The sequence below is a fragment of the Alosa pseudoharengus genome, unplaced genomic scaffold (genome assembly GCF_046254945.1).
Source record: "Alosa pseudoharengus isolate Yale_2024_CS ecotype anadromous, Long Island Sound unplaced genomic scaffold, YU_APseudo_1.1 YU_APseudo_1.1_scf_19, whole genome shotgun sequence".
In the NCBI taxonomy this organism is placed as follows: Eukaryota; Metazoa; Chordata; class Actinopteri; order Clupeiformes; family Clupeidae; genus Alosa; species Alosa pseudoharengus.
Window position 1 is genome coordinate 13,342,427 of NW_027468657.1, and position 12,500 is coordinate 13,354,926.

The 12,500-nt window shown below is 47.4% G+C and overlaps 2 protein-coding genes across 2 annotated transcripts in view; one reads left to right on the forward strand and one right to left on the reverse strand.

Annotated features, from left to right (window-relative positions):
- The window catches only part of fbxl3l (F-box and leucine-rich repeat protein 3, like), a 4,744-nt gene extending 2,662 nt beyond the window's left edge, over positions 1–2,082 (forward strand). The window contains exon 5 of the mRNA XM_076291735.1: positions 420–2,082. Coding sequence (XP_076147850.1) covers positions 420–1,063 — 644 coding nt within the window. The 3' untranslated portion in view covers positions 1,064–2,082. The remainder of the gene's footprint in view (positions 1–419) is intronic.
- Positions 2,083–2,105: 23 nt separating this feature from the next.
- Positions 2,106–12,500, reverse strand: part of atp10b (ATPase phospholipid transporting 10B) — a 23,836-nt gene continuing 13,441 nt past the window's right edge. The window contains exons 10-21 of the mRNA XM_076291736.1: positions 10,782–11,340; positions 10,207–10,313; positions 9,848–9,974; positions 9,314–9,498; positions 7,720–8,032; positions 7,284–7,360; positions 6,745–6,870; positions 6,045–6,245; positions 5,430–5,510; positions 5,214–5,318; positions 4,615–4,802; positions 2,106–3,714 (exon numbers count right to left, since the gene is read on the reverse strand). Of these exons, the coding sequence (XP_076147851.1) occupies positions 3,525–3,714; positions 4,615–4,802; positions 5,214–5,318; positions 5,430–5,510; positions 6,045–6,245; positions 6,745–6,870; positions 7,284–7,360; positions 7,720–8,032; positions 9,314–9,498; positions 9,848–9,974; positions 10,207–10,313; positions 10,782–11,340 (2,259 nt within the window). The 3' untranslated portion in view covers positions 2,106–3,524. The remainder of the gene's footprint in view (positions 3,715–4,614; positions 4,803–5,213; positions 5,319–5,429; positions 5,511–6,044; positions 6,246–6,744; positions 6,871–7,283; positions 7,361–7,719; positions 8,033–9,313; positions 9,499–9,847; positions 9,975–10,206; positions 10,314–10,781; positions 11,341–12,500) is intronic.

Consider the following 12,500-nt stretch of genomic DNA (forward strand, 5'->3'; position numbering starts at 1 on the left):
CAAATGAGACAAAATGAAATGTATAAATATGATAACAATGTCAAAATCTACATGGCTGAGTTTGCAAGAGTAGACGCTATCTCCTTTTTAACATAAATGTCTTTTTTACTTTTTTACTTTAACTTCATTAATGTACTTTTTATAGCACACAAGTTAAAAACCAATAAACACACTCTTGGCTGTATAAATAAACATTTTAAAAAAATGGTTTGGACTGGATCATACACAATTCTAGCCAATCAACATATCCTGTCTGAGACACAAAACAAAAGGGAAGATGATTTAATTGGCTATTGAGCTCAGATATCAACAACCCTTTTGCTGGAATTGCAGACTGCACCTTTGAAAGTTATCATTATTGCTATTAAATAACGATCCTTCTGTCTGGGAAACCCCCCTTCCCCTCACACCTGTCTCAGGTATCCTGTGTGTGGCTGACCAGTGCCATGGCCTGCGAGAGCTGGCGCTCAATTACCACCTGCTGAGTGACGAGCTGCTGCTGGCGCTCTCTTCGGAGAAGCACGTCCACCTGGAGCACCTGCGGATCGACGTGGTCAGCGAGACCCCGGGCCAGACGCACTTCCACGCCATCAAGCGCAGCAGCTGGGAGGCGCTCGTCCGCCACTCGCCCAAGGTCAACATCGTCATGTACTTCTTCCTGGAGGAGGAGGAGTTCGAGCCCTTCTTCCGCGAGGAGACGCCCGTCACGCACCTGTACTTCGGCCGCGCCGTCAGCAAGGACATGCTGGGCCGCATCGGGCTCAACTGCCCGCGGCTGGTCGAGCTGGTGGTGTGCGCCAACGGCCTGGAGCCGCTGGACGAGGAGCTGATCCGCATCGCCGAGCGCTGCAAGAACCTGACGGCCATCGGCCTGGGCGAGTGCGAGGTGACGTGCAGCGGCTTCATGGAGTTCGTCAAGAAGTGCGGGGGCCGGCTCACGCAGCTGTCCATCATGGAGGAGGTGCTCATCCCCGACAACAGCTACAACATGGAGCAGGTCCACATCGAGGTGTCCAAGCACCTGGGCCGCCTGTGGTACCCCGACATGATGCCCACGTGGTAGGCCTGTGGTACCCCGACCCCCCCGGTTACACACACACACACACACTCATGTGTACATGCGTACACCTTACACACATACTGGACATCCCCATCATCACACTTGGAGGACACAGACTATGACTTTGCTTTTCCGGAACTCCTTTGTGTGGTTGCCCTGTAGAAATTTGCAGAGATTTTCTATTCATGTTGGTCTCTGTGGCTTATGTGTCTGTGAGATTGAAATGAAAGAGATGGGTTTGTGAATGTTTGATGGTCAGTGATGTCGGTTATATGTAATGACCTATTCTGTCTGCTTAGATAGAATTAGGTTCTGTATTTTCGGTCTTTTTCCAGTTATAATTATGCTTTGATATGCATCTGTCTACTATTTAATTAGACATTTCACTGTGTGAAATAATTGGTACAGCAATCTATCAAGTGGATTATATCTTTTTAAAACTTGTACATATTTATGTTATATGTCTTGTTTCATGAATAACATTTGATATTCTTGTTAAAAATCTTTTAACGGCAGACTTTTAAAGCTTGAGGTGTTAAAGAAATCTGTGCATTTACATTTTACAATTTAGACAGAATGTCTATCATTAAAAAAAATGTCATAGAGGTTTATACTGCACCTTAAGCAAATGCATTTTTTAATGTAAGATTTTGTATGTGTAGATCTGACAGTGCACTGTTTTACATGAAGCTGCCGAAAACTTCTTTGTTTCTCCTTAGCAGGCTTTAGCACGGCAAAGGGATGCTCATATTTTCTCTTTTGAAAAGGGGAGTCAGTTTTTAATATTAAGGGACACCTTTCTGTTTCAGCTGTTCCACCACATTTTGTGTTTGCCTTTTGTGCAAATGTGATGTTTGTTTGGTTGTGCCATGATCACAGAACATACTTTCTTTTTTTTTACTAAGGTTTCCTACCTCCTTGTAATTAAGAAAATAAGTTTCTGTGAACTGACATGTATGTTAGTAGCTAGTCAGTAAAAGACCATATCTGAGAAACTGCAGAAAATAAAATTGTACTTTTGACACTGGACTGGTTTTGTGTTCACTTGTGCCCCTACAGGGACGTTTTATTTCGTTAATCGCTTGCAGTACTAGCAGTACACAGTAGATGGCAATGGCGCTCTATCACTCCACTTAGTGACATCATTACGTAAAAATGCAATGAGTTCTGCAAATAGAATCAGCTCAAGAGTGAGAGTGTAGCCTCCTCGCTCCTTTTATTAAGAGTCAGAGCTACAGAGGACACTTCAATTACATTCTGCGAGGCCGAATCGTAAAAGGTGAGCCTTTTCCCAATCCATCACCAACACCGTTCCTTTTGGCTGCAAGAAAACCCGCGCGCTCATCATAGACCTTCCGCACTTGAGTGCGAAGCGCGTCAGAGCAACGTCAGCGGGACAATTAAGCATTCTGATGCAGGGGAGGATGATCTTTCATGCCTGGCCGTGGAATTTCACACTCGGCACATCTGTACGTCTAACAATTAAAAATGTAACGCAGAGCAGAATTAATCCATCCGACCCCACAACAAAACACACAGCACACAGGCGCGCACATCCTAACTGGAAGAAACCTGAAACCTGGGTGTTTATTTTATTTTATTATTATTATTATTTGAAAGGGGGGGGGGGGGGGGTTGATGGTCTGTCACCATCCTGCTCAACATGCTCTCAATATGGATACATGAACCAAAAATACCAGAACATTACGTAACATCTGCAAACTGCAATTATTTCCTGAGCTGCTTGGAGCCCCAGTGAATACAAATTGGCTCTGCATGTTGCCGAGGGAAGAGAAGGAGCTCTGTAAGTGAGGAAGATGGATATGGCTAATGCCTCTGCCAAGCATTTCCTGTTCAAGTTTTTCTTATGTGTCAGCAATGAGTTGAATCGATCAATGGAGACAGATCTGTTTTTTTTTTTCAGTGCTTTGAAAGCTACTGGTGGCGTCTGAAAAAGCCTTAAGGAAGTAACAGGTTTCCTGTAATGCTTTTATCCAGGAAGACTAGAACATTAAAACATATACAACAGGATACTCCATTTAAAATGGAGTGTCAGCTGCAGCAAACCGTCACAAGGCACAGGAATTAAATTAATCTTTACACATAAATATTTTTTGCCTCCTTGTCCAAAAAAAAAAAAAAAAAGCCGTATTTGTATTTGTCGCTGGTGGTATGTGCAGTGTAGCTCAGACATCCTTCAAAAGCATCTTTCCCTGTGTACAAAACATTAAAAGCAATTCTATATTTACCAGACAACAACAACAAAAATGAAGTCATACGAAAATAACGCTCAGCGTGTTTTCTCTCCCGTTCTTTTACTTCTTCTCTGTTTCCCCCTGCGGCTCTCCCACACCCCAGAGAGATGTCCTCCGGGATGGCGCCCCTCTTCCTGACGGCTGATGCCCAGTCCTGTCACAGTTTTTTTGGGGAAGCTGGGTGCCGATGGGGCTGGGGTGTGGTGGGGCTATGCCAGTGTGGGTGGGGGTGAGGGTGAGGGCGAGGAGAGGCTGGAGAGGGTGAAACGAGGGTCGTTCGGGGCTGCCGAGGCGTTGATCGGGATTGGCTCCTCCAGGGAGGGGGGCATGCGGTCCAGCTGCCGAGCGAACAACAGAGGGGAGGGCGCCAGCGTTCCCCTTAGAACCTGCACTATGTACCTGAGAGATGGAGGAAGGGGGGGAGAGAGAGAAGAGGAAGAGAGAGATGGAGAGGTGGGAGGGAGAGAGATGGTGTGAGAGATGGAGACGGGTGAGGGAGAGAGAGAGAGAAAGCAAGAGAGAGGGAGGTGGAAAGACAGAGAGAGAGAGTTATTGAAGGAAGAGAGAGAGAGCGAGAGGGATGAGTGATTTTGATAAGAAACGGTGGCAAATGGGAAGAGGAAACAGGGCAGTGAACGGCAGCAAAGAAATAGAGAAACAAAAATTGAAAGACAACAAGAGAATGCAAATGGAGGAGTATATGATGGCAAGAGAGCAAAAGAGAGAGGGAGAGATGGAGAGAGAGAGGGAGGGAGAGAGAGATGGAGGGAGAGAGAGAGGGAGGAAGGTGAGGGGGGGGGGAGAGGGAGAGCAGGTGAGAAAATAAGCCAGTGGATATGATGCTGGTCTGACTGCCAATGAGAAGCGTGGTGAACAGGAGGCCAGTGCTGCTCTGCATGCCTGAGAGGCCAAATCAGCCCCTCCTGACCTGGTCTACATCACACACACTTACGGGGGTGGGGCGCACATGCTCAGAATACACAAGCCAAGGGTGTGTGTGTGTGTGTGTGTGTGTGTGTGTGTGTCTGTGTGTGTTCACATGTGTGTGCCTGTTTAATGCGAAGGGGGGGCTGAGGACAGCGTTCATTAAAGCTCATTAAAAAGGTCATCCCACTACAAACACAGACCTGAAGGTTATACCCAAAGGACTTTACATCTTTTGTCCTAGATACAGTACAATTCAGGTTCATTTGCATCAAAGTAAGAGACCCCCAGTGCCTGATCTCCTTCTCCTTAAACAAAAACAAAAGCTCAATGTCAGCCAGGGGAAATGAGAGAAGGGGGGCGTAGGGAAATTACTTGGGCAGCAGAGCCACGACGATGGTGATGAGGCACGTGAGGTAGAACATGGGGTCGGCCATTTGCTGCTGCATGATCCAGTAGGGGTTGGACGGCGGGTTGCAGGTCACGCAGATGGCACTGTAGGCCAGCGTCACGCCAAAGTACAGCAGCACGCTGCCCACCATCACTACCCAGTGCACCACCGTCTGAAAGAGGACGAGTCAAAGAGAGAGAGAGAGAGAGAGAGGACAGAGAGAGAGGGAGGGAGGAAGAGAGAGAGAGAGAGAGAGAGAGGACAGAGAGAGAGGGAGGGAGGAAGAGAGAGAGAGAGAGAGAGAGAGAGGACAGAGAGAGAGACTGGGGAATCAGAGAGGATGTTTCTGATCGTTATGCAATCATCTTTTCTATTCCAGAGGACACGGAGTGAGTTGAGTTGAAAAGTTTAAAAGGGCCTTCGAAAATGAAATATGGGACACTGGTTTGCATCATACGGTGTCAGTGGTGTTCATGTTTATTTGTTTGTTTATCTCATGTTTAAGCTAATCACATTTGACTCTAGGCTGGGAGCATTTGAGAGATTGGGTGCAATAAAATGGTTGATCCAGGAAGCTACTCACCCATGCATTTATCTCAATGGCTAGATGAAGGATTAAAGTAAACAGAGACACTGTATTTATTGGGTTTCCGAATGCGAAGATGTCGATGTCAGAGCCCTGGTAGGTCTTGGGAGGGACAAACAAAAAAGACAAAATTAGAAGAAAAATGATGAAGGGGCAGAGATCAGCTGGGGATTGTCTGAAGAAACGCAACTTAATTGTTTTTCCCCGACTCACCAAATATGGGATGAAGAAGCAGACCAGGCTCTGATAAAAGGCATCCAACATGCCGATCCAAAAGGCGGAGCGTCTGTACCCCTGCAAATGAGAGCAGCAACCCCTCTGGTCATATCGTGTCCCACAGCAATATCGCACAGCTCTCGGTTGTTGCTAGTAATGTTATTTCCCTCTTGTTGTGTTATCTTTGCTAATTCTATTTCTGACTCGCTCAATTCAATATCTGGTGGTCTGGCAACAAGAGTTTAAGAGCAGGGGAGCATAATGGAACATGCAGACAAGGCCAAATGTGTTCAGCAAATCTGTCTTTGATTGCTTTTCCTTCCATTAATTGACAAACACCTGGATAGGAGCGTAGGTAGCAATTGTAGGTCCCCTGGAAATTCAGATTTCTGTTTTTTCGAACTCTAACACCCCCCCCCCCCACCGCCCACACACACACACCCTTTATTTGCCCCTATATAGACAGCAATCAATAAGAAAGTGTGTGTGTGTGTGTGTCTGTGTGTGTCTGTGTGTGTGTGTGTGTGTGTCTGTGTGTGTGTGTGTGTGTGTGTGTGTGTGTGTGTGTGTGTGTGTGTGTGTGTGTGTGTGTGTGTAAGTTTAACTACACACCGCAGAGTGCTGACCAATCTTGTACAGCTCGGGGATGGAGAGCAGGGTTGTCGCGGAGACGTCTTGGTCCATGATGCCGTGCATGATTGGGGGCACAGAGGTGAAGAGGAGGTTGAAGAAGATCATGAGCCAGTAGTCGATCATGGCCGTGCCAGAGAACCCGCAGTAGAACTGGTACCAGAACAGCAGGGCCACGTACGCCTGGGGAACCATGGCAACACAGGAGAGAAGGATGACGAAGAACAGGAGAGAGGAGGATGTTGTTACAGTAAACAAATGTGCTAGTATTGATGGTGAGAACTGATGGTGAAGAGCAAATGGACAGATGAACAGCACTTTTATGATGGAGAGAGAGAGAGAGCATACAAGTGCATCTGGAGAGAGAGGACACAGGTGCATCTCCAAACATTGGAACAGCATGGAACAGTTAATCTTTTCCTGTAATTTATGGGCTTTTTGAGATGCACCTGTATGTGTTTTCTGATTATGTTGTTTATGAGTTATCTATTAATTTCTTTATATTACATCCTGCAATACAGCAATACAGTATGAACCAGTAGCAATTTTGTTTTCTGGCACTAATATATTCCCCTAATTAGGTATTTTATGCTAGTGATATAATACACAAAAACACATTTTTATTTATAATCAAACACATTTTATTTTCAAACTGATAATTATAACCTCTGAGGGCATTTACCAAGTTCTTGTAGAAGAAGTAGATGACCATGTTTGACAGTCTGGAATAGCACCAGTGCCCATGAACTAGAAGTAGCTTCCTCAAGTGTTTGAAGCGAGAAATCGCAAAGTCGCTGGCCATGACAGCCTGTGAACGAGAAGCCACATTATTGTTTTTTTTTTTTCTCTGTTATTTCCGAATCGTGACATGCCTTTTAAAAAAAAGAGAGAGCATTTAAGATCTGGTGAATCATGGACAGGCACAATTAGAGCAGCTTCGCATCGGAGCATGAAAGCCTTGTGGGTGAGTCAGGTGATACACCCAAGCCAAGAAAAACAGAAGTATGTAAAAAAAAACCTGCTTCCCTGAGTGAAGGGATGTGTGTGTGTGTGTGTGTGCGTGTGTGTGTGTGTGTGTGTGTGTGTGTGTGTATATGTGTGTTTGTATGTAAGTGTGAGATGGGAGAGTGGTGGTGGTGGTAGTGGTGGGGGGGGGCGGGGGGGGGGGGGGGGGGCGCTGTTGCTGTGTAACTGCTAAAGGCCCTGAAGGTGAATACAAACCTGCATCCCCTCTTGACCAGATATTCCGATACCAACGTCAGCGGCCTGGATCATGTTCACATCATTCGCTCCGTCACCTGCAGATAAAGCATTAAAAAAGAAAGAGAGAGAGAGACAGAGAGGGAGAGGAGGGAAAAAAAGAAAGGTTTTAAAAGAAATCGTTGCCATGGCAACCTTTTCTCTTTTCTTCCTCTTCTTCCTCTTTTTTTTCAAATTACACCACCACGAACACACAAACAGCTTGTCAGGGCTGGAGAGGGTATCTTCAAACGAGGCAGCGAACAGTGAAAAAGCCAGAGTAGATGCTCTGGCTCTCTTAGGCAGAGTCAGAACTCTACACGTCACTCTCCTTTGATCCCTCCAAAAAATAAATAAATAAATAAATAAATAAAAACAGCGGGGTGTTTGTAGTTAGCACAGAGCTAACACTAATTACCGATGGCAAGGGTCATGACCTGAAGCTTGTCGCGCACCAGCTTGACCACGGTGCTCTTCTGCAGGGGCGTCACCCGGCAACAGAGCACCGAGCGGCAGGGGCGGCACAACTCAACGAACTTTGACCTAAGGTCCTCCTCCTCAAGCACCATGCCAAGCGTCCGTCCGTCAATCATCAGGCCGATGGTGGGGTCCTCGCCCAGGCCAATGGACCCCTGGCCCCCGAAAGTCTCAGCAAAGCCCCTGAGGTGCGCGTCCGGCCCGTACCTCCTCACCTCCTCCAGCATGCACTCCAGGGTGGACCTGCACACGTCCTGGAAGACAAAGCAGCAGCACTTTCAGGAACTCGCCTCCCCATTGCCTCTTTACCACATGCCCGCCCGCCCACCCTGCAGATATTTGTGGGTTGTTATCGTGTCCAAATGGGAAATCCTTCTCCCTGCAGATCCCTGTCAATAATCACCAGTAAACAGTAGCGGCACAAAACCCTGAGTCTGTGTACAGTCTGGGTTGTTATCAAGTGATGCTCTCCCTGTAGACCCAGTCAGCAGCCGCTGCACCAAACTCTGGGACCATTTATGTCCAATATAGCCGCAATGAGTGACGGTAGCCTAAGGACTTCTGTTGTAATGAAAATATTTGGGTTAGGTCTATTGAAATACTGTTTATTGCCTGACTGTTCTGTGTAGTCCAATGCCTCTGCAGATTAATTGGGCGTAGGACAAATACTTTGAGCTGTTTCTGCAGTTTCTAGTTCTCCCCCACAGCTGGTCCTTAGCAAAGGAAGTCTGGTCAGAAGAGGAGAGAGAAGAGTTGTGACTATTTGAACCCTGTCTGGACTGAGCTTGAGAAAAACGTGGTGAAGCACTCCAGCTTTGAGTTGCACACAGTGTACTTTCAATATGGGACAAGGATTTAATTATATAATAACTAACAAACTGATTCAATTAGACCCCATCTCAAGTAAGCCCGAGAGGAATGCACTGTGTCTGGCTAAGGAAAAAAAAAAGAAGACAAAAAAAGGAAGAAGAAGGGAAAAAATGAGAACAGTTTTCTGCTCTTCCAGATCTGTGGAAATGGGATTATGGTTCACCAAAATGAGAAGCTCATTGCAGCCAATTCTGCTTTGCTTTAGTCTTTCCATTAAAAGGCTTTGACGGTGACATGTTAGATTTGCCAAACGGGGGAAAAGGCTGTTACGGGAATATGAATGCATTTTAATGAGGAATGTATTTTAGTCCTCGATGTGACTCTCTCTTTAAACCAATCATCTTCTGACCCCCGAATCAACCAGCACCCACACACAGAGCGAGACTTTGAGCTCGCTGTGCAACCACTGAGGCCACCGAGGAGGACAGGGAGCACTTTGGCTTGGCTGTGGACATCAGACAACACTATTTTGGTATCAGCACAATTTCAAACACTCTCCATTAAACCTTTGCGTCGGGGCCAAAAAATCGATACAGAGGGATGAGACGCAAAAAAAACGAAAGTGCAGCGGGGGCGCTTTTAAACAGAGCGAGCGAGCGAGGGAGGGAGGGGGCGAGGGAGGGAGAGACGGAGGGAGGGAGCGAGGGAGGGAGGGTGTGGGGCACCTTGTTGTCTGTGTTGAGAGTGAACACCAGGTCTCTGTGGTCCAGCAGCTTGCAGGAGTAGGCGATGTTGACGGCTGTCTCGGGCTTGTCCCCGGTCAGCACCCAGACCTGCATGCCAGCCTCCCGCAGGGCTTCGATGGTTTCCGGAACATTCTCCTGGAGACGATCTTCAATTCCTGTGGCTCCTGTGTCCAGAGTAATGCTTTTTTACTACATGAACTAACGACAAAGACATCAAGGTCTCTCTCTCTCTCTCTCTAACACATAGGCACAGACAGACACTCACACACAAACAGATGCACAGACACACAAATACACACAACACACACACACACACAAATAGATGGATGGACACACAGACACACACACACACACACACACACACACTCACACCCACCACCTCAAGCACCCTACAGCCATGGAATTGAGGTTATGCAGAAAGATGACAGGCTTATAAAAGACACAGGCCACCGCACAGGACAGGAGCGAGGGCTGGATTTTGTCATAGGCACAGATATGGTGCCCTTGGTTCACCTATCAGAGTTAAGCTCGTCTCCAGCTGCACAGCAGTGTCCATAAGAAGCTCCTCTCTGTTCTCGATGGCTGATATCGCTTGCTGTCTTACCAATGACCAGTCGTCGTACTCCTTCTGACTTACAACCTGAGAAAGAGTAGGACGTTAAGAGTTTGGAGGAGAAAAAGCAGGATGGAGAGAGAGAGAGAGAGAGAGAGAGAAAGAGAGAGAGAGAGAGAAAGAGAGGATAAAACGCACAAAGATACCCATGATTCAAGGTGAAAAAAATAGTATGCTAATAAATACATTTCACTGTTATGCTAATGCTAACACAAGGTTTATACTGTTGACTCCATCACGTAGTTTTGTGTGAACTAACCTTTTTGGCAAAGCACAGAGTGCGCAGCCCATCTCGGGCATACATGTCCAGATGTCTCTGTGTGCTACTGCAGACACGCTTCCTGAGCTCACGCTGAGACGCGCTCTCTGCAGTCAAGAGAACATTTCCAGTGAGAAGATATGGAGAAAAAAACTGTATTGTCAGTCACTGTACTGAAAGACATTTATAGGAGCTAAAAAGTCCCATAGACAACGATATACAATGATAATATAGCAGCAGCATAGACAAAGCAATTATCTAAATACAGGCAGTTATGAATTTTACATTTTGATAAATTCCACAAATTAACTGAATAACGATCAGCATCCAAAAAGCCAAACAATAATTGATGAGATGAAACAGCCAGCGTTGCATTTCAGGCACACCCTAACGATTCCAGCGAGAACTCCACAGGGACATGTTAAGACATCTTCACACAGAGCTCGAACAGAGAAGCCGAGTCGATAACCTAATCAGTGGTGTGAATGTGGCTACACAAAGCTCATTGGTAATCAATCGAGAAAGCCTCTCCCTCAGAGGTGACGGTGAGGAGGGCGAGGAAGTGTCTTCCGTACCGCCAGCAGGCTCGCCCAGCAGCTCCATGACAGCGGAGTCGGCTCCTTTGGTGTAGAGGAGGATCTCGCGTGTGCGCGGGTGACGCACCAGCACCGACATGCGCTTCCGGGTGGAGTCGAAAGTCAGGACGTCGATCACCTCGTAGGTGAGAAGGGCGCCGCGGGGCAGGCGGACGGTCACGCGGTCCGGCGTACGCTCCAGGAGGGTGAAGCCGTAGGCCCTCGCAGCGTGCACCAGGGCCGCCTCGTCGGGGCTCTGGGACTCGTAGCACACGTCGTCGGGTGACGATGGCCCCGGCTCGGGCCTCTGTCTCTGGGGCTGATGGGGGGTCACCTCGGGCTGTGTTTTGGGGCTCCCTCCCTCGGGGGTAGTGGTGCAGACGTCGGGCGTGTCCAAAATGTCGGGGGGCTCCTCGTCTGCGGCGAAAGGGTCTGCCAGGGGCTCCTGTTTGCCAGTGAACACTTTAAACATGCTCCGTGGGGACCGCATCTTCTTCAGCAAGCCACGCAGACGCCCCCCAAGAGTCTGAGGTGCGCAGGAATTGCGACGCCCTTTGACCTGCACCAGACAAAACACACGTAAACACATAAACAACAACATTACTCAAGTTACAGGAATGCAGTCAGTGAGTGTTTGGGGGGAGACGGTGTCCTTTTACAGGCCTTGTCTTAGTCTCACTGTCAGATCATTTCTAACATCTGAATCAGAACTTTCCAACTTAAACAGCGCAGCTCGCTCTGAGGAATCAAATGACCCATAATGGCTAACATGTACTGTAACAACTTTACAAGTGAGGCCTCTTTCGCTCTTTCAGCTGTACTTTTCCACCACGGTCACAAAGGACTGATAGTCCGTCTCCTGCCGCCCCAACAAAAGTGATATAACACTTCACTACCGGTAATCAAATTAATTAGGGGTGACCCTGATTCCTCCGCCAAATGACTGTGTGTCGCAGGTCTGTGGACAGAAGTGATTTATTCCTCAGACAAAGTCATTTGGTCGGAGTCCTCAACAGCAATTTGGGATATTAGCGTTGACCAGCCCTGAGAGGGAGTCAACTTGGCACAAATCTTCTTCGCCCGAGCTCGGAGCGGGAGCATGGTGACGAGGAGAAAGTGGAAAGGACCATTAATTTAATTGGAGAAATTGCTCAAATGCACTGATCTCCCTGGCCCGACTGTATCTGTGAGAAAGGGAAAAAAACGTCTTTAGTGCAGGGCTGACAGGACGCAGCAATCTCAGCTGTTTAACAATAAACTGGGCACACCATTACGGTCTGCCTCAGCAATGGCAGCTGAAGATAATGAACCTGGTCTGCTGGTGCTCCTGTCAGTTTGACATTGGGAAGATGCTGGTTGGGAGGGCTTGTGTTAATTCCATTCATTTTTCTTTTTGTTTAGTTTAGTTGATGACTCACACTTCTTGTGCATGTGTGTGTGTGTGTGTGTGTGTGCGCAGGTATGTGTGTGTGTGCGTAATCCTGTATGTGTATGTGCATAGCATTGTGTGTGTGTGTGTGTGTGTGTGTGTGTGTGTGTGTGTGTGTGTGTGTGTGTGTGTGCCCGCGTGTGTCTGTGTGTGTGTGTGTGTGTGTATGTGTGCGTGCACTAGCGTGTGTGTGTGTTTGTGGGTGTGTGTGCACGTGCGTGTGTATAACACTGTTTGTGTGTATGCATAGCATTGTGTGTGTGTGTGTATGTGTGTGTGTGTATGTGTGT